Source organism: Thunnus thynnus, chromosome 17 (genome assembly GCF_963924715.1).
Source record: "Thunnus thynnus chromosome 17, fThuThy2.1, whole genome shotgun sequence".
In the NCBI taxonomy this organism is placed as follows: domain Eukaryota; kingdom Metazoa; phylum Chordata; class Actinopteri; order Scombriformes; family Scombridae; genus Thunnus; species Thunnus thynnus.
In genome coordinates this window covers 457978-480244 of record NC_089533.1, presented here as the reverse complement: position 1 = coordinate 480244, position 22267 = coordinate 457978, and the positions used below count along the sequence as shown (strand labels likewise).

At 39.2% G+C, this 22267-nt stretch overlaps 3 protein-coding genes across 5 annotated transcripts in view; all 3 read left to right on the top strand.

The window, feature by feature from the left end:
• Positions 1-1263: 1263 nt before the first annotated feature.
• On the top strand, positions 1264-3104 carry dcst1 (DC-STAMP domain containing 1). Its single transcript, XM_067615831.1, has one exon. The coding sequence runs from the start codon at positions 1266-1268 to the stop codon at positions 3102-3104; it is 1839 nt and encodes a 612-aa protein (XP_067471932.1). The 5' UTR covers positions 1264-1265.
• A 1191-nt stretch (positions 3105-4295) lies between these two features.
• ccdc103 (coiled-coil domain containing 103) lies at positions 4296-6842 on the top strand. Of its 2 annotated transcripts, none has more exons than XM_067570690.1 (3): positions 4296-4412; positions 5773-5924; positions 6690-6842. In XM_067570690.1, the coding sequence occupies exons 2-3, from the start codon at positions 5776-5778 to the stop codon at positions 6817-6819; spliced, it is 279 nt and encodes a 92-aa protein (XP_067426791.1). In that variant the 5' UTR covers positions 4296-4412; positions 5773-5775; the 3' UTR covers positions 6820-6842. The 2 variants fall into 2 exon arrangements, with proteins under 2 accessions (XP_067426791.1, XP_067426792.1); XM_067570691.1 differs by having other exon boundaries at positions 4302-4412; positions 5717-5924.
• A 2573-nt stretch (positions 6843-9415) lies between these two features.
• Positions 9416-22267, top strand: part of abi3a (ABI family, member 3a) — a 15229-nt gene continuing 2377 nt past the window's right edge. The window contains exons 1-11 of one of the 2 annotated variants that reach the window (XM_067616484.1): positions 9416-9726; positions 13068-13201; positions 13848-14018; positions 14706-14888; positions 16229-16290; positions 16457-16510; positions 17690-17991; positions 18149-18268; positions 18394-18528; positions 19696-19860; positions 20088-20213. In XM_067616484.1, the coding sequence (XP_067472585.1) occupies positions 13070-13201; positions 13848-14018; positions 14706-14888; positions 16229-16290; positions 16457-16510; positions 17690-17991; positions 18149-18268; positions 18394-18528; positions 19696-19860; positions 20088-20213 (1450 nt within the window). In that variant the 5' untranslated portion in view covers positions 9416-9726; positions 13068-13069. The remainder of the gene's footprint in view (positions 9727-13067; positions 13202-13847; positions 14019-14705; positions 14889-16228; positions 16291-16456; positions 16511-17689; positions 17992-18148; positions 18269-18393; positions 18529-19695; positions 19861-20087; positions 20214-22267) is intronic. The other variant, XM_067616485.1, reaches the window with a different exon arrangement.

The following is a 22267-nucleotide window of genomic DNA, read 5'->3' as shown; positions in this document are numbered from 1 at the left end:
AATTGAAAATCCTTACTTTTACTTAAGTAGGATTGCTTATAAAATGTGATATTTTCTTGCATTATGGGATTGTTAGCAGACAGTAGTGTACTGTATGTATTTTGGGAAGTTTGGAGGCTGTATGTAGAGCAGAATTCAGACACTCACTGAATGTTCACTTTATAATAAACAAAGAGTGATTTTGGACACAGCTTATATAACTTTTGAACAAAGATATAACGTGTTCTACCTCTTCGAGAAAAGATGAATTCATAAGAAATAAAACTCACTAGTTGATCAACTCAATGCACTGTAATGGACGCTGTTCAGCAACAGTTAGTCTCACTTTAAAATCAGCAAAGACTGGCCGTTATCATTGAGAGATGTTTTAGTGCTGCAACTGATGATTATTTTCATTATCAATTCATCTGTTGACTATTTTCTTGATTAATCAATCAGTTGTTTGGTTTATAAAATGGTGAAAAATGTTGATCACTGTTTCCTAAAGCCCAAGATGACCACCTCAAATGTCTGGTTTTGTCTTGATCAACAGTCCACAACCCAAAGATCTTCAGTTGGTACTTTAGTGTAATAACGCTGTAATGAGGCTGCATGTCTATATGTTATATTATTAGTTTAGTTTATGAACTGGATGTTAGTTTGAAAATGATTTTCTTGACATTGATGTTTATAGTTTTACATGTTTATTGCTATTAATCAATATTACATTTAATTTACATTTAAGTTTATTTGTTCATAATTATCATAATAGTTATTATATAATCAGAAGTGTAATGAAAACAAACAAAAACAGGATTGTTTCGCCTGTTTCCACTTTTATTCATATATAAATACAAACACTGGTTTCTCTGCACATCGTCAGCTCGTATCAGACAGGAAGGAGGTTCAGAACCAGAACCTGGTCTTCAACACTGAAGACCTTTATTTCTTTATTTCCTGCTGCGGCGACGGCGGCGTCCTGCTGACCTGTGGAGGGAAGCACCGCTGCGTTAGCGTGTAATGCTAGCTGTCTGCTAGCTGTGTGTTACCTGGTCAGCGCTGTGACTCCGCCTCCTCCCAGCTGACCTCTGACCTCAGCGTTCATCAGCTGTTTTCTCTTTTCTTCACCTGTTTATTTCCTGTCAGCTTCACTCAGGCTGAGATGTTTTCCTGTAACCGTAGAAACGGTGATGTCACTGAAGCTTCTAGAAGCTCCAACTGAAAAACAACATCATGTGACTTTAGTGTATTTATCAGATGCATCTGACACACTGACGCAGCAGAGCATGATGGGACGACCAGCCGCCCGCAGCACCGTGGAGAGAATCAGTCTGAGCGTCCTGCCGGCAGCCGTCCATCGATTCCTCTTCAGCCAATCAGAGGAGTTTCTGGTAGCTCACCTGGTCGTCAGAGCGCTGTTTGGAGCAGCGAGCGGCGCGCTCCTGTTCCTGGGCGTCGCCCTCAGCCTCCCGCTGACCTTTGACCTGAAGCTGGCGGCGGGATGCGTCTGTGTCGGCGTGTGCGTCGTGGGCGGGGCGTCGTCCTCCTCCTTCAGATGTTCAGTCCTCCTGATGTTTCCCAGCATGCTCGGCTCCCGTGGCCGCGCATACCTGATGCTGTTGATCCTGTCGGTGTTGCACTCGGGTCCGCTGCAGAACATCCAGCGGAACGTTCAGGCGGCGGCCGAGTCTCTGAGCTGTAATCTGGACCTGCAGGTTCATCACAGCCGGCTGCTGTGGCGAGACGCCGTCCGACCGTTTATCCTCATCACGCAGCAGCTGACGGACGACCAGCCGGACTTCCAGTCGGAGGCTCGAAGCGTCAGCAGGAAGTTTCAGACCATCAGGGACCAAGTTGTGCTTCAGTACGGATACGACCGCTTCTCCCCGAAACACGCCGCCGCCGCCGGCAACGACACGCAGCAGCAGTTCACCGCCAAGACCATGATGCAGTGCGACAGTGTGGTGGATCAGGGCGTGGCGCGCTGTGCTGATTGGTTCAACCTCAAGTGGGCGGAGTGTATGGAGGCGATCCCGGTACCCGTCATCAACCACATCCTGTGTGTCTCCATGAAGTTCCACTTCCTGTGTGATGTCATGAGAGTGATGACGCCGTGGTGCCGGCGGCAGCTTCCTGTGGAGGGAAACTTCGGTCAGCTGTTCGACCAGCTGAACGCTTCGGTGGACCTGCTGTCCCGAGAGTTCAGCAGCGAGCTGCTGGTGGAGCAGCGGCAGCAGCGGCAGGCGGTTCTGGATCAGGACTTCACGGACGCCGTCAGAGGATCCTTCAGCAGGCTGACGGCCGCCACGCAGCAGCTGCTGGACGTCCTGCAGATACTCCGCTCCCTCACCTTCATCACCATCTTCACCCAGGCGTTCGGTTACCTCAGACGTTACAGGAGGGACGTCGGATTCGACAACGTCTACGTCACCGCGTACTTCAAACAGATGGACGCCGGCAGGAAGAGAGCCGGTCGCCGCTGTCTGCTGCCTCTGAGCCAATCAGAGAGACGGACGCTGACGGAGCCGTGGAGTCCAAAGATCCTCCCGGAGGAGCTCCGACACGTCACCTCAGGCGTGTTCCAGGTGATTTCTGTCTCTCTGCTGTCTGTCGTCCTGCTGACTGTCGACTTCTCGCTGTTCCACGTTCTGGACGTCGTCAGCAGACACACCGTCACCCGGTTCAACCTCACCAGCAGTCACCAGGTGGACATCAGGGTGGGCGGAGCCTCCATGATGGCCCGCCTCCTGAGGAAGACGGTGGCGGCGTTCAACAGCTCGTCCAGCCTCCGCATCGACGCCGACAACCGGATGTGTGTGTCCCCGCCGTCCTCGCTCCCTGCAGGCGTGTATGTCAGCTGTGTGTGTTGCGTGCTGCTGGCGGCGCTCTTCAGTTGCCTCCAGGTTTACACCAACCGCCTCCGACGGGTCATCGCCGCCTTCTACCATCCTGAGAGGGAGAAGAAGAGAGTTTTGTTCATCTACAACCTTCAGATCCAGAGAAGGATTTGCTCCGCTGACAGGAAACGCATCATCAGTCAGAGACGCAGCAGGACGGTGTTTCAGTTTCTGAGCAGGTGGACGCGTCGTCTTTGTCATCGTCGCCGACAGGAAGCGTCCGACTAACGAGACGCACTACGACCCCGATCACACCGGGACAGGAAGACGACATTAAAGTAGAAGAAGAAGATGTTCGGCTCTTCTTCCTGTTCAGATAAACCTGCACGTTCTGTTCTCAGTAAAAACAAAATCAAATCAAATCAAATAAAAAGTGTTTCCTGCTGACAGACTCTCTGATCCATAATAAAAGTTCACTTCTCTTGTTGATCAGACTAATTAACAGACGTTTAACTAGACGATGAATCAGAAAACAAATCAAATATAAAACTCAGTTTAATCTCCACTCGGTGATGATGTCATCTATCAGCTGCGTCCAATCAATAACTGCTGTCCGATAAGGGGGCGTGTCAGCTGCTAATGTTTCCTCACTTCTCAGAACAGAAATAACCAGATACGCTCAGACTTTCCCTCCTTTATCCATCGACACACATTCCCACCTTATCAAGCATCCCTCCCTTATTATTATTATTGTGAAGGAGGTTACCATGGAAACTGATCCCATGAAGAAAGATCAGTGTGTTAGCAGCTAGAGGCCTATTTTAGTTTTACTCATGAAGCTGGCTCACATAAACACAGCTCTGACCTTTGACCTGCTCAGCCTCACCTGACTGGAACGTACCACCTGCTCAGGTGACCACAGGGGGAAGCTGGACTGATACAAAGATTCATAACATACAGAACATTTCTGTTGTTTCCTCTGATCACACAAATACAGCCATGAGTTCATCAAATACACAGAACAGTTTTATCCTTCTTACCTGAACAGAGCTGTGACTCACCTGTTGTCATGACTACTGATTACATAATATAACACTGTGAAACACAAACTACTCACCTCAAACCTGTATTCTGTTATTTGACCAGAAACACGGGACTGAAATGAGTTATTTAACACAAACACTGGTGATGTTGGAAACATCAGTGAGGAAGAGGCGCAACCTTCACACTGTGAATAAAGTTGTTACTGTTTTCATTGATTTAAATCCTCCCGAACTGTTAATAACACATTTATCTGCCGTTTATTCACACTGAATACAATAAAATAATAAATAATCGGTCAATAAAGGATTTTAACAAAATCAAGTTTTATTTTTTTCACACTGAAATCCTAAAATGTGGCTCGAGGATCAGAAACAAACCGTCAAATCATTAAAAAACGAGTGAAAATCAGCTGCAGTTCACTTTATGACAGCACTGCACTGCGCAGGCGCGGTCCGGCACCCGGTCGTCATGGAGACGGTTTGTTGTTTCTGATCCGCGAGGAGCCTGAAAACACACCTGAACACAGAGCGCGAGGAAATCACACTACCTCAGGTAAGGTGTTTCAATAACCTGCTGTTAGCATGGAAGCTAATGTTAAAACACATTGGTTTGGCTGTGTGCGATTAGCCTGGAAGCTAACGGTAGCCGGGAGCTAATGTTAGCCGCTGAGCTGCGTTCAATAACAACATGTTTTAGCGGCGTTAAATCGTCTAAAACAACTTTAAACGTGTTTAACACGTTACTTACTGTTCGCAGACGAACAGTAACTAACGTGTTAATAAATGTAGTTTGTTTGGTAAAGTGGTAAAGTGTTAAAATAAAACACAAAGCTTTAAGAAGTTTAATCTGGAAGCTAGCGTTAGCCTGTTAGCATCTGAGCTGCGTTCAATAACGTTTTTATTCAGAGACACTGATCCACCAATCAGTCATTAATGACGGTTTAATGTTTCATTTATGGATCCATACTTTTCTTTATACAGTGTTTTTAATATTATTTTCTGTTTCATCAAACTGCAGATACTATAAACAATGTAGTGCATTTCACCCCCACCAGGCCACAAACAAACAAACAAACAAACAAACAAACAACAGCATGAAACTAGAGTTAAAGCTGAGAAACATATTGCAGATCTGCAGCAGTTAGTTCATTAATATTGAATTAATTATAAACACATAAACATATTTTATTATTTTGAAATTCATTCAAGTTTAAAAACGTTTCTCGTCTCATTAATTCAGATTTAAATGTTTAAAAATAAATTCTGGAAACTTCCAACATTTAAATGTTATGAATTTATGAACAAATAAAAATAAAACGTTTTTTAATTTCAAAGCTTCACATCAGTGTTTTTAAATATCAACATGAAATATTCAGAAGTGATTAAATGATCAAATTGAAACGATTATGTTTTTATTTATTTATTGTGTAAAAACTGTTTTCAGTTTATAATTATTATTCTTATGACATCATCATCAGTTATTGATTTCTCTGTAAAAATCAATAAATTCAGCTTCATTCATTCATACGTCTTGTTCCAGAGCTGCAAATAACCGTTATTCTCATTATCAATCAATCTGCAGGTAATATTCTCAATTAATCAATAAGTCGTTTGGTGAATAAAATATTAAAGTTCGATGTGACGTCATCAAAATAACCAAAATATTACATTTACTGAAATGGAAGAAAAGATCAAATCAAAACTTACTTCAACTTATTCGATTCTAAAAATAGTTGCTGTTGCTTATGTTGATCGACTGATCAATAGATCAATAGATGTCGAACTATCAGAATCAATCGTTTCTATAAATAAACTATAAATCAATATTTCATAACAACATCAAACGGTTTTAAACAGCTACGATGACAGAATGTCCCTTTAAAGCCTCCGTACAAACTGTGTGACATCATCAGGTGATGGCGAGCTCGCAGCGTGATGTCATCGACTTCCCCTCGCTGGAGCGCGAGCTGCAGGCGGCGGTCGAGTCGGAGCAGAAACACCGACGAGAGAACGAAGCCAAACTGAGAGCCGTCAGTCAGAGAGTCTCCTCCTACCAGGAGTTCAGGTAACACCGCTGCTCCAGGACCTTCCAGGACCTTCCAGGACCTTCCAGGACCTCCAGGAGGCTTCCAGGAGCCCTCTCAGCAAACTGGAGTCCCCGGAGGAGTCCTGGAACTTCTTCAGGAGATTACAGGGGTCCTTGAAGGATTTCCAGGATGCTTTAGAAGGCTCCTGGAACTTTTTCAAGACATTTCAGGAGTCCTAGAATGAGTTTGGGTCTTTCCATAGTTCCCAGTAGTCCTTCAACATGCTCCAGGATCCTTGAAACAAGTTAGAATACTTGAGAGGGCTCCTGGGGTCATTGAAGACATCCCAGGAGGTCCTGGAAAGCTCCTGGAACTTCTTCAAGACATTTCAAAAGTCCTTGAATTAGTCCCAGAGATGCTTCAGAAAGCTCATCATCATTCAAGGCATTCCAGGACTTCTTACAGGACTTCCAGGATGTTCTAGAAGGCTTCTGGAATCCTTCAAAAGTTCCACAGGCCCTTGAAGGAGTCCTTATAGCCTTGAGTGTGTTCCTGGAGTCTCTGAAAGAGTTCCATGATGCTCCTGGAACTTCTTCAAGACATCCCAGGAGACTTGAAGGAGCTCCAGGCTGCTTGGTGGGGCTCTTGGAGTCATTAAATGAGTCCTGGAATGTCCTGAAGTTCCAGGATGTATGAGAGGACTCCTGAGGTCTTTCAAGACATTCAAGGAGGTCCTTGAAGTGGTCTTAGACATTCCAGGTGTCCTTGAAAGTGTTCCAGGCTGTGTGTTGTGTGTCTCTCAGAGATCTGGTCCTGGCGAGTCACCTGAAGCCTCTGGAGAGGAAAGATAAAGACGGAGCTCCACGGAGACAACCCTGGAACCCGCTGGTCGCCCCGGGCAACGGGCATCATGTGACCTCTGACCGTCTGTAGCAACACGATTGTAATCAATGATGTTAATGATCAAATATGAAGACATTTAACATCATTTTATAATTAAAGTTCTAATTTCACAAGTTTGAAATGTTGTTTTCTGTCATAACTTATATACATTATAACTATTATATATATATATAACTATTATATACATTATAACTATTATATATATATATATAACTATTATATACATTATAACTATTATATATATATATATAACTATTATATACATTATAACTATTATATATATATATATATAACTATTATATACATTATAACTATTATATATATATATAACTATTATATACATTATAACTATTATATATATATATAACTATTATATACATTATAACTATTATATATATATATAACTATTATATACATTATAACTATTATATACATTATAACTATTATATACATTATAACTATTATATATATTATAACTGTCATATATAACTATTATATATATTATAACTATTATATATATTATATATTATAACTGTCATATATAACTATTATATATATTATAACTATTATATATATTATATATTATAACTGTCATATATAACTATTATATATATTATAACTATTATATATATTATAACTATTATATATATTATATATATTATAACTATTATATATATTATAACTGTCATATATAACTTATATATATTATAACTATTATATATATTATATATTATAACTGTCATATATAACTATTATATATATTATAACTATTATATATATTATATATTATAACTGTCATATATAACTATTATATATATTATAACTATTATATATATTATATATATTATAACTATTATATATATTATAACTGTCATATATAACTTATATATATTATAACTGCCATATATAACTATTATATATATTATAACTGTCATATATATTATATACATTATATACATTATATACATTATATATATTATATATATTATAACTATTATATATATCATAACTGTCATATATAACTATTATATATATTATAACTATTATATATATTATATATATTATAACTATTATATATATTATAACTGTCATATATATTATATACATTATATATATTATATATATTATAACTATTATATATATTATAACTGTCATATATAACTATTATATATATTATAACTATTATATATATTATAACTGTCATATATAACTTATATATATTATAACTGTCATATATAACTTATATATTATAACTGTCATATATAATAACTATTATATATATTATAACTGTCATATATAACTATTATATATATTATAACTGTCATATATATTATATACATTATATATAACTATTATATATATTATATACATTATATATAACTATTATATACATTATATATATATTATAACTATTATATATATTATAACTGTCATATATAACTATTATATATATTATATACATTATATATATAACTATTATATAATATACATTATAACTATTATATATATTATAACTATCATATATATTGTAATTATCATATATAACATATATATAACTCATATATAACTATTATATATATTATATATATTATAACTATCATATATATAACTCATATATAACTATTATATATATATATAATTATCATATATATAATATAACTATCATGCTGCTGCAGGTGTAATGTGTCGCTGTGAGCAGCAGGTGGAGCTGCAGACTCAGATCAACAAACAGCTTCACTGATGCTGATTGGTTGAAGCATCAGCAGTGTTTTAATGTGGGGACGGAGCGAGCGCTCTCACTTCTCTCTAAAGGCTTTGATGTGAAACAGGAAGCGGTTTGTGCAAAGCAGGTTCATTCAGAGAGGAGGAAACACAGGCGGGAGGTCTCACTCAGACTTTATTTATCAATCCAAAAAACTTTCACTTCTGCTGGCGGCCTGTGTGCTTTTCAGGATTGAACCCTTTCCAGGAACCACAGGGGTCCTTGGGGATCCCTCAAGAGATTCCAGGGTCCTTGAAATGAGTTCTGGAGTCCTTCTAAAGTCTCCGGGGTCATTGAAAGTTAAATCTGGATGTTTGTCATTGCTGTTTAAGTCCCTTGAAGTTTTCCAAGGTTCATAATCTCCTGGATGCTTCTGGAGTTTCCAGGGACCTTGAATGAATCCTGGAGTTTGTCCAGGGTTTCCAGGGGTCCTTAAAAGAGTGAAAAGGGTCTTTGATTTCCTGAAGGGGTTTAAGGGTCCTTGAAATGGTTGTAGGAGTTCTTCCAGAGTTCCAGGATCTTTTTAAGGCTGTGTTCATCCTTCAGGAGCGTTCAGGGTCCTTGAAATGGACTTCCAGAGTTTCCAGGGTTCTTTATATGAGTTTCTTGAATTCTTGAAATGTTCTTCTAAAGATCCTGAAGATCCTTGAAAATATTAAGGAAACTTGTGAGGGCTATTTGAGAAATTCCAGGGTCCTTGAAAGAATTCCAGGACTTCTTGAAATGGCTCTAGGGGTCCTTGCAGAGTTGCAGGATCTTTCTGAGGGTTGGTTTTGTCACTCAAGTGATTCCAGGAGTTTTCAGGAGTCCTTGAAAGGTTCCAGGAGTCCTTGAATTGGGTCCTGGCATCCTTTCAGAGTTTTCACTGGTCTGTGCAGGAATTCCAGGATGCTTTAGAGGACTCCTGGGGTCCTTCAAGATATTCCAGGAGTCCTTGAAATGTTTCCGGCTTGCGTTCAGAGTCTCAGAGGGTTAGAGGTTCCAGGATGTTTGTGAAATAGTGCTGAGAGTGAGTCATCGCCTGCAGCACAGAGGATCTTTGGCAGCATGTGTGAGAAGAATCAAACCAGCAACTCTGAGACAAACAAGACAAACTAGACATCAGAGGACGTCCGAGGACTCCGTCTGAGCTGCAGCTTCTTCTTCTCTTCAGGTTTTTCTTCTCTGCAGCTTCGGTGAGTTGAAACGTCTTTAATGAACTTTCATCAGGATTCTGATCGTTAAAGTGAAAATGATCAAAAGTTCATCAAGTGTTTGAAACTTCCTGCTCGGTTAAAGGATGGCGGCTGACGACAGACCAGTCAGCAGAAACCAGTTCATCAGACTTCTTAAAATCATTTCCAGACTTAAATTTAGTGGATTCAAGTTATTTTCATTATTATTGTGTTTGTTTAATATTCCTGAAGTACAAATACTTCAAACATCATCTTCTGTCAGGTGGAAAAGTCTACGTGCTGAACGCATCACAGCCGCCGGATTTATTTAATAATAACAATAATATTTATAACTTCCTGTTGGATGTAAACAGCTGTTACAGCTGCTGCTCAGCTGATGAGATCCAATAAACCAACAAGCTTTACTACGAACGATGTAGTACTTCAGGATAAAGACGAGTATAAGTACAACAACATGTCTGACCTCATGTAGTACTTCAGGATAAAGACGAGTATAAGTACAACATGTCTGACCTCATGTAGTACTTCAGGATAAAGACGTGTATAAGTACAACATGTCTGACCTCATGTAGTACTTCAGGATAAAGACGTGTATAAGTACAACATGTCTGACCTCATGTAGTACTTCAGGATAAAGACGTGTATAAGTACAACATGTCTGACCTCATGTAGTACTTCAGGATAAAGACGTGTATAAGTACAACATGTCTGACCTCATGTAGTACTTCAGGATAAAGACGTGTATAAGTACAACATGTCTGACCTCATGTAGTACTTCAGGATAAAGACGTGTATAAGTACAACATGTCTGACCTCATGTAGTACTTCAGGATAAAGACGAGTATAAGTACAACATGTCTGACCTCATGTAGTACTTCAGGATAAAGACGTGTATAAGTACAACATGTCTGACCTCATGTAGTACTTCAGGATAAAGACGTGTATAAGTACAACATGTCTGACCTCATGTAGTACTTCAGGATAAAGACGTGTATAAGTACAACATGTCTGACCTCATGTAGTACTTCAGGATAAAGACGTGTATAAGTACAACAACATGTCTGACCTCATGTAGTACTTCAGGATAAAGACGTGTATAAGTACAACAACATGTCTGACCTCATGTAGTACTTCAGGATAAAGACGTGTATAAGTACAACAACATGTCTGACCTCATGTAGTACTTCAGGATAAAGACGTGTATAAGTACAACAACATGTCTGACCTCATGTAGTACTTCAGGATAAAGACGTGTATAAGTACAACAACATGTCTGACCTCATGTAGTACTTCAGGATAAAGACGTGTATAAGTACAACATGTCTGACCTCATGTAGTACTTCAGGATAAAGACGTGTATAAGTACAACAACATGTCTGACCTCATGTAGTACTTCAGGATAAAGACGAGTATAAGTACAACATGTCTGACCTCATGTAGTACTTCAGGATAAAGACGTGTATAAGTACAACATGTCTGACCTCATGTAGTACTTCAGGATAAAGACGTGTATAAGTACAACATGTCTGACCTCATGTAGTACTTCAGGATAAAGACGTGTATAAGTACAACATGTCTGACCTCATGTAGTACTTCAGGATAAAGACGTGTATAAGTACAACAACATGTCTGACCTCATGTAGTACTTCAGGATAAAGACGTGTATAAGTACAACAACATGTCTGACCTCATGTAGTACTTCAGGATAAAGACGTGTATAAGTACAACATGTCTGACCTCATGTAGTACTTCAGGATAAAGACGTGTATAAGTACAACATGTCTGACCTCATGTAGTACTTCAGGATAAAGACGTGTATAAGTACAACATGTCTGACCTCATGTAGTACTTCAGGATAAAGACGTGTATAAGTACAACAACATGTCTGACCTCATGTAGTACTTCAGGATAAAGACGTGTATAAGTACAACATGTCTGACCTCATGTAGTACTTCAGGATAAAGACGTGTATAAGTACAACAACATGTCTGACCTCATGTAGTACTTCAGGATAAAGACGTGTATAAGTACAACAACATGTCTGACCTCATGTAGTACTTCAGGATAAAGACGTGTATAAGTACAACAACATGTCTGACCTCATGTAGTACTTCAGGATAAAGACGTGTATAAGTACAACAACATGTCTGACCTCATGTAGTACTTCAGGATAAAGACGTGTATAAGTACAACAACATGTCTGACCTCATGTAGTACTTCAGGATAAAGACGTGTATAAGTACAACAACATGTCTGACCTCATGTAGTACTTCAGGATAAAGACGAGTATAAGTACAACATGTCTGACCTCATGTAGTACTTCAGGATAAAGACGTGTATAAGTACAACAACATGTCTGACCTCATGTAGTACTTCAGGATAAAGACGTGTATAAGTACAACATGTCTGACCTCATGTAGTACTTCAGGATAAAGACGAGTATAAGTACAACATGTCTGACCTCATGTAGTACTTCAGGATAAAGACGAGTATAAGTACAACATGTCTGACCTCATGTAGTACTTCAGGATAAAGACGAGTATAAGTACAACATGTCTGACCTCATGTAGTACTTCAGGATAAAGACGAGTATAAGTACAACATGTCTGACCTCATGTAGTACTTCAGGATAAAGACGAGTATAAGTACAACATGTCTGACCTCATGTAGTACTTCAGGATAAAGACGAGTATAAGTACAACATGTCTGACCTCATGTAGTACTTCATGATAAAGACGAGTATAAGTACAACATGTCTGACCTCATGTAGTACTTCAGGATAAAGACGAGTATAAGTACAACATGTCTGACCTCATGTAGTACTTCAGGATAAAGACGAGTATAAGTACAACAACATGTCTGACCTCATGTAGTACTTCAGGATAAAGACGAGTATAAGTACAACATGTCTGACCTCATGTACTACTTCAGGATAAAGACGAGTATAAGTACAACATGTCTGACCTCATGTAGTACTTCAGGATAAAGACGAGTATAAGTACAACAACATGTCTGACCTCATGTAGTACTTCAGGATAAAGACGAGTATAAGTACAACATGTCTGACCTCATGTAGTACTTCAGGATAAAGACGAGTATAAGTACAACATGTCTGACCTCATGTAGTACTTCAGGATAAAGACGTGTATAAGTACAACAACATGTCTGACCTCATGTAGTACTTCAGGATAAAGACGAGTATAAGTACAACATGTCTGACCTCATGTAGTACTTCAGGATAAAGACGTGTATAAGTACAACATGTCTGACCTCATGTAGTACTTCAGGATAAAGACGAGTATAAGTACAACAACATGTCTGACCTGATGTTTCCTGATCAGAGATGAAGGATCAGAACTTTACAGACGACGTCTTAAAGATCCTTCAGGAAGCTCCGAACGCCCGGAAAGCTCTGCTGGAAAACTACGACAACCTGATGAAGGTGTCCGAGTACTGCAACAGCAACTACATACAGGTACTAATACTGCATACAGGTACTACTACTGCTACAACAACTACATACAGGTACTAATACTGCATACAGGTACTACTACTGCTACAACAACTACATACAGGTACTAATACTGCATACAGGTACTACTACTGCAACAACAACTACATACAGGTACTAATACTGCAACAGCAACTACATACAGGTACTACTACTGCAACAGCAACTACATACAGGTACTACTACTGCAACAATAACTACATACAGGTACTACTACTGCAACAATAACTACATACAGGTACTACTACTGCAACAACAACTACATACAGGTACTACTACTGCAACAGCAACTACATACAGGTACTACTACTGCAACAATAACTACATACAGGTACTACTACTGCAACAATAACTACATACAGGTACTAATACTGCAACAATAACTACATACAGGTACTGCTACTGCAACAGCAACTACATACAGGTACTACTACTGCTGCAGCACTGTTAATGCCAGGGCAGGCTAACAGTTTCCCTCTGCCTCCAGTCTTTATGCTAAGCTAGGCTAACAGTTTCCCTCTGCTGCTAGTCTTTATGCTAAGCTAGGCTAACAGTTTCCCTCTGCTCCCAGTCTTTATGCTAAGCTAAGCTAACCCTGTGTCTCTTTTAGTCAGGTGAAGACAGCATGAAGGCGTTGGAGGAGACGAAGAACTTCACCACCCAATCACTGGCCAGCGTGGCGTACCAGATCAGCACACTGGCCAGCAGCGTCCTCGGTCTGCTGGACGCACAGACCAATCAGCTGCGCCACATGGAGTCCTCCATCAACCTGATTGGACAGGTGAGAGTCAGCTACTGGTCCTGTTGGTCTTCAGCTGTGTGATGTCACAATAACCCTGATGATGTCACAGTGATGACATCAAACTGGAGGTGGAGTTTGTTTACTTGAATGTTAATGAGAGGCACAAACTGGAGGACGCCTGCGTCACCATGACAACAGGTCCAGGTCATCCCTGCATGTGTGTATATGCATGTGTGTGTGTGTGTGTGTGTGTGGATGTGTGTGTGTGTGTGTGTGGATGTGTGTGTGGATGTGTGTGTGTGTGTGTGGATGTGTGTGTGTGTGTGTGTGGATGTGTGTGTGTGTGTGTGTGTGTGTGTGTGGATGTGTGTGTGTGTGTGTGTGTGTGTGTGTGTGTGTGTGTGTGTGCACTCCTGCTGTTCTCCATTTATCTGCTTATACTTAGTTACTCAGTTGTATTTCTACTGGTTTATTCTCTGTGGTATTTGTGGTATTTCTACTTTGACCAGTTTAAAGGATCTGAGGACTTTTTCCGTCGATGTTAGTTATTTATTTTTGTTATTAATCTTTTCATATTTTAGTCAATAAAAGGTCAGTGTGAAGAGTTTCGTCTTTAAATGTCAGTTGATGTGAGACAGTGAATAACGTTGATAAGTGTGTTTATTGTTTGGAGAAGGAACCTTCCTGATGTTTAAACGTTGAGCTCAGACTGAATCTCGTCCTCAGACGGTGGAGATGCACAAGGAGAAAGTTTCCCGGAGAGAGATCGGCGTCTTCACGGCGGTGAGACGAGTCCCACGCAGCCACAAGATCCTCCCTCCTGCTCCTGCCGGCACGCAGCCCCGCCCGCCGTACAGCCGCCGACCAATCAACTACCAGCAGCTGGACAGCGTGGGCCACGGCATCAAGGTACCCGTATCACTGTTTGTTGTCCTGAAACTCACAAAGCCCACTGATGCACAACTTCCACTGGAAAAATAACTGAAGATAAAGACAAGATGAACACTCGGTTAAAGTTTCACCGTCTGTAGAGATGCAGGCGCAGTTTAAACAGCCCAGCGGATGATTTATTGGACCTGTTGGGGTTAATAAAGGTCAGATATCACTAACGAGTGCTGTGTTGAAGCTCACTATCAGACGCTGTGAGTTAAGAGAAGACACAGAGAAAACATTCACACCAGAAGAAAAGCAGAAGTAGGTTTGTCTCTGACTGGAGTCTCTGCTGTAGGTGTGATGCTAACAGGAAGTGGCGGCTGCAGAAACCACAGAAGCAGAAGTAAAACTGCAGTAAAGGTTCCGAATTCAAACTTTTTCTTCCTTCGCAGCGTCTCGTCCTGCTGGTACAAACAAACACAACAAACTCAGATTAAACTCAACAAATGCACCTGGTTTACATTTAACCTTTGACTTATCAGATTGTGAATGAATGTAAACATATATATAATTCATCATGTTTACATTCAAACACAATATGAGACTGAAGTTACAAACACCGTCTGTGCTTTTGAGTTTAAATCCTCCATAAAGACTCTGTCACATGACCTTTCAGGTTCAACCTGCTGATGATGTCAGAGCAGATAGTCAGACATCAACACACTGAGTTTAGTTTCTTTACCGTCTATCGAGCGTCGACCAGAAGCCAATAATTCAGGCTGTTATTTAAACTTTAGGTGTAGTTTCACCAAACATCAGAAACCGGTTTTATTCTCTGGTTCCAGTCAGTCAAACATTCAGTTAAAGAACATTTTAGCATCATTACTGAACAATATTATGAAACTGGAAATCAAAGAGCTGATGAGGCAGTTTGGTCCCTCTGTGATCCCGTATCTTCTACTTGAGTTATTTTCCTTCCAGTCTTGTTGAAACTCTGATATTATTTCTACTGTGTTGATGGAAACACTGAGATTAATAAGCAAGAAATGTTTCATTCTAAAGGCAATTAAACTAAATTAACTAAACATATAATAGACTGTTTCACTGCGCTGGATGCAGCAAAGTGTTTGTTTAAACTTTTCACACACAGTTTCAGACAAATAGTGAAACACACACACACACACACACACACACACACACACACACACACACACACACACTCACACACACACACACACACACACACACACACACACTCAGCTCTTTGTTGAGCGTGGGAAAATGTTTAGAGACTAATTAGAGCTGCCAGAGTCTGAGAGGCTCCATTGATGCTCATTCATGTCTCTGTGCCCCCCCCCTCCCCCGCCCCCCCGCAGGTCTCTGGGAAACAGTCGGACAGCAGAACAGGAACGATCCGTAAACATGGATCCTCCGTCAGGTTCAGTCTGATTCTGCTGTTTCTATTCTGACAGTTTCCTCTTTCACATGCTGATCGGACCTCCAACAGGAAGTCTGACTGTGGTTTACTGTCTGTCTGTGTGTGTGTGTCTGTGTGTGTGTGTGTGTGTGTGTGTGTGTGTGTGTGTGTGTGTGTGTGTTTTCAGGTCCAACAAACCTCCAGAGCCGGTCCAGTGCCCGGTGGCGCCCCCTGTCAGCCGGTAAAAACCCTGAGTGTGTTTTATGTTTTAGAAAAGAAAAATCTGCAGGATTTATTTGGTCAGACTGACTTTCAGTGGTGGAAAATAACGACGTACATTTACTCAAATACTGAAGTACAGTTTTAAGGTACTTGTACTTTACTTGAGTATTTCCATGTGATGCTACTTTCTACATTTCAGAGGGAAATATTGTACTTTCTACTCCACTACATTTATTTGACAGCTTTAGTTACTTTTCAGATGAAGATTTGACACAATGGATAATATAACAAGCTTTTAAAATACAACACATTGTTAAAGATGAAACCAGTGGTTTCCAACCTTTTTGTCTTTTGACGTCTTACAAAAAGCAGTGTGTAGTCGGGGTCACATTTCACATGTCTATGAGTTGTTAACAGCTCCACCAAATAGTGATTTTTCCCTCTAAACTTCTCACATGCTTTCATTTCAATAAATGTTCAAATGATCCAATATTTCAGCAAAAATCAAAGATTAGAGAAAAAGTCCAAAAACTGAAAACAGATTTGTGTATCAGAACTTTGTTTTTTCTTCTTTCCTCTCCCATTAATCATCTCACCACCCCTCAGATTTATCTGCTGACCCTTTGGAGGGGCCCGACCCCTAGGTTGGGAACCACTGGACTAAACTAGCTAACTGTATATAAAGTAGTGTAAACTAGCTCCACCTCCAGCAGCTACAACAGTAACATGCTGCTCTAACACTGATGCTTCACTATTAATAATCTAATGATGTCATATATAATAATATATCAGTCAGAGGGACCAAACCACTACTTTTACTGCAATACTTTAACTACATCAAGCTCATAATACTTATGTACTTTTACTGCAATACTTTAACTACATCAAGCTCATAATACTTATGTACTTTTACTGCAATACTTTAACTACATCAAGCTCATAATACTTATGTACTTTTACTGCAATACTTTAACTACATCAAGCTCATAATACTTATGTACTTTTACTGCAATACTTTAACTACATCAAGCTCATAATACTTATGTACTTTTACTGCAATACTTTAACTACATCAAGCTCATAATACTTATGTACTTTTACTGCAATACTTTAACTACATCAAGCTCATAATACTTATGTACTTTTACAGTAATATGATGAAGACGAGCTCAGAGACTTTTCTTATTCTTTCTCTTAGCTCCAGTTTTGGGACGCCCGTTGCTCCGCCCACCATCCCCTCCACCTGGCAGGCTCCACCTGAGTGTGACATCATCACTACGCTGCTGGACGAAGCCCCGCCTCCTCCTCCTACACCTGCCGAGATGTCGGCTCAGGACCACGACGTAGCTAACTCCTTGGCTCCGCCCCCTCCGCCTCCTCCACCTGACTTGTCTAGCGAGATGGTGGCCCCGCCCCCTCCCCCTCCTCCACCTCCTCCTTCAGGAGCGCCATCCAATCACAGTGTTCCACCACTGGCCCCGCCCCTCAGTCTCGAGACAGGTGAGGATAAAACAAAAAAGTCTGGATTAGTTAAATCTGAATGAGTTAAATTTGGATTAGTTAAACCTGGATTAATTATAAATAAAAAGAGTGTAAATCCATCTCTGGTCAAACTGAGTGACATCATGATGACATCACGTCTCCTCTGTCTCCTCAGTGGTGGAGGAGAACTTCCTCCCCCCTCCCCCTCCTCCCTCTGGTGATGACGGCTTCCCTCCGCCGACCAGTGAACTGCCAGCCCCGCCCCCTCCACCTCCATCCATCCAGGAAGTAGACGGTACCGAAATGTTCCTCTTTCATAACAAACGTCTGCATATGATGAAGCGTCGCGCTGCAGCAACCTCCATCTGACCGTGTGTTTCTCTCAGCTTCTTCTTCTTCTTCTGTGGTGTTTTTCTTCAGTGACCCTCTCCTCCAGGAGGAGTCGCCGTCGTCGCTCGCCCCCCAGCACTCGCTCTCTCTCTATGAGGGTCCGCTCTGGCCCCGCCTCCCGCTGCCGCTACACTCGCTCTCTCTTCCTGCCTGCTGTCCAATCACGTAAGCTGATGGAGGGCGCTGCTGTCGTCCAATAGAAACTCAGCAGAGCTGACAGATGACAGATAACAATAGATTTTAAAAATCTGGTTGTTTTAGCAGCAGTTAGCATTAGAGTCCTGGAGGAAGTTCCAGGAGTTCTTAAGGAGTTTCCAGGGGTCACTGAGAAGGTTTTACAGGGTCTTTTAGGAGGTTGCAGGGCACCTTGAAAGGTATTGAGAGTTATTGAGGAAGTTCAGAGGATCCTTGAGGAGATTACAGGAGTCCATGAGCAATTGTAAGGGTCCTTAAGAAGCAATGGGGACTTTTTGAGTAAGTTATAGAAGTGCTTGAGGAGGTTCTAATGTTCCTTGAAGTCACTGAGGAAGTTCTGTGAGTCCTTGGGAATGTTCTAAGGGGCCTTTAACAGGTTCTAGGAGTCCTTGAGGACAAGATCAGGTCCTTGGGAGGTTCCAAGTGTCCTTTGGGGCCTCTGTCAGTGTCTGACAAGAGGTTCCAGGATTCCTCAAGGAATCCTTTATTTTATTTCTGTTTTTGAGTGACCTCTGGAAGTGCATGAGGTTCTAAGGGTCCTTGCAGTCCTTGAAAGGGTTCTAGGGGGCGTTGTGTAGAATCCAGGAGTTCTTGAGAAGGTCCATCAGGAGGTTCTAGAAGGTCCTAGGGGTCCTTGAGAAGGATGCATTAGTCCTTAAAAGATTTCAAAGGGACCTTGAGTAGATTCTTAATGTCCTGGAGGAGTTTCTATGGTCCTTGGGAAGGTTTAAGAGTCCTTGAATAAGTTTTAGTCTCTGAGGTGGTTATAGGGTCCATCAGGAGGTCTAAGAGTGCTTGAAGAAAATTCAAGGTGTTGTTGGGAAGGTGTCCTTCAAGTTTTAGCTGTTCTTGTGAACGTTCTAGGGAGCCTTTAATAGGTTCTAGCAGTTCTTTAAGACGATGCCAGGTCCTTGAGGAGATTCCAGGAGTCATTAAATAAGTTCTAGGAGTCTTTGAGAAAGTTTGAGGGGTCGTCTCAAGTCCTCAACAAAGATTAGCGAGTACCTGAGGAGGTTCCAGGAGAACCAGACCTTTAAACAGGGTGCAGACAGAGGATCACTCGCTCTCATTAATAAAAACCACAACCAGTTGCTGCAGTGATGTTTCTAACTCAGCTCCTCTCTGTCTGTCTGTCAGTGATGATACCTCCTCCTCCCTCCTATCCTCCCCCCAAAGCTCCTCCTCTGCCTCCCCCCTCCTCCCCCTCCTCCTCCTCCCCCTCTTCTTCCTTCCTCCTGCTCTCCCCCTCCTCCTCCTCCTCGTCACCTCGGCTCTGCTTACCTGCTCGCCTCGAACACCTGGGTAAGAAAACAAATCCTGCAGCTGGTGGTGCTGGTATACCGGCTGTAGTTCTGGGAGTAGAACAGTACTTTTAACAAAGTAGTAAAAAAATCAAATAAAATGTACATTTCTGTGTTTTATTGTACTGCTGCTATACTCTTAGTATTACTCCCCGTTCAATCTCGGCCTACTAACATCTGACTGGCCAATCACAGCCGTCACTCACAGTTACTGTACGGTTCTGTTAGACCTGGAGATCCCAGTCCCGCCCCCTCCTCTCTTGGACTATGAGGGTGGCTTTGATGACATCATGCCCCCCCTCCCTCCACCAGTGGACTACGACACCAACGCCCCTCCAGATTACCTGGAGAAAGGTATTACTACTACTAATACTAAGACTACTACTACTAATACAAATACCACTACTACTATTACTAATACTAATACTATTGTTATTACTGACAGCCCCCACATTACCTGGAGAAAAGTATCAGGGTTTTACACATGTAAATACAGATGTAAAAATCTGATATTACAAATGTTAAAATAGATATAAATATTACAAATATAAGTATAGATACAGATATTACAAATATATAGATATAACAGATATATACACAAATATTACAGTTAAAAATATTACAGATATATACACAAATATTACAGTTAAAATATTACAGTTGTAGATATAACAGATATATACACAAATATTACAGTTGTAGATATAACAGATATATACACAAATATTACAGTTAAAAATATTACCGTTGTAGATATAACAGATATATACACAAATATTACAGTTAAAAATATTACCGTTGTAGATATAACAGATATATACACAAATATTACAGTGAAAAATATTACCGTTGTAGATATAACAGATATATACACAAATATTACAGTGAAAAATATTACAGTTGTAGATATAACTGATATATACACAAATATTACAGTTAAAAATATTACAGTTGTAGATATAACTGATATATACACAGATATTACAGTTAAAAATATTACAGTTGTAGATATAACAGATATATACACAAATATTACAGTTAAAAATATTACAGTTATAGATATAACAGATATATACACAAATATTACAGTTAAAAATATTACAGTTATAGATATAACAGATATATACACAGATATTACAGTTGTAGATATAACAGATATATACACAAATATGACAGTTAAAAATATTACAGTTGTAGATATAACAGATATATACACAGATATTACAGTTATAGATATAACAGATATATACACAAATATTACAGTTAAAAATATTACAGTTGTAGATATAACAGATATATACACAAATATTACAGTTAAAAATATTACAGTTATAGATATAACAGATATATACACAGATATTACAGTTGTAGATATAACAGATATATACACAAATATTACAGTTAAAAATATTACAGTTGTAGATATAACAGATATATACACAAATATTACAGTTAAAAATATTACAGTTGTAGATATAACAGATATATACACAAATATTACAGTTAAAAATATTACAGTTGTAGATATAACAGATATATACACAAATATTACAGTTAAAAATATTACAGTTATAGATATAACAGATATATACACAAATATTACAGTTAAAAATATTACAGTTATAGATATAACAGATATATACACAGATATTACAGTTGTAGATATAACAGATATATACACAAATATGACAGTTAAAAATATTACAGTTGTAGATATAACAGATATATACACAGATATTACAGTTATAGATATAACAGATATATACACAAATATTACAGTTAAAAATATTACAGTTGTAGATATAACAGATATATACACAAATATTACAGTTAAAAATATTACAGTTATAGATATAACAGATATATACACAAATATTACAGTTGTAGATATAACAGATATATACACAAATATTACAGTTAAAAATATTACAGTTGTAGATATAACAGATATATACACAAATATTACAGTTAAAAATATTACAGTTATAGATATAACAGATATATACACAGATATTACAGTTGTAGATATAACAGATATATACACAGATATTACAGTTATAGATATAACAGATATATACACAAATATTACAGTTAAAAATATTACAGTTGTAGATATAACAGATATATACACAAATATTACAGTTAAAAATATTACAGTTATAGATATAACAGATATATACACAGATATTACAGTTGTAGATATAACAGATATATACACAAATATGACAGTTAAAAATATTACAGTTGTAGATATAACAGATATATACACAGATATTACAGTTATAGATATAACAGATATATACACAAATATTACAGTTAAAAATATTACAGTTATAGATATAACTGATATATACACAGATATTACAGTTATAGATATAACAGGTACATATGTATGTATGTGTGTGTGT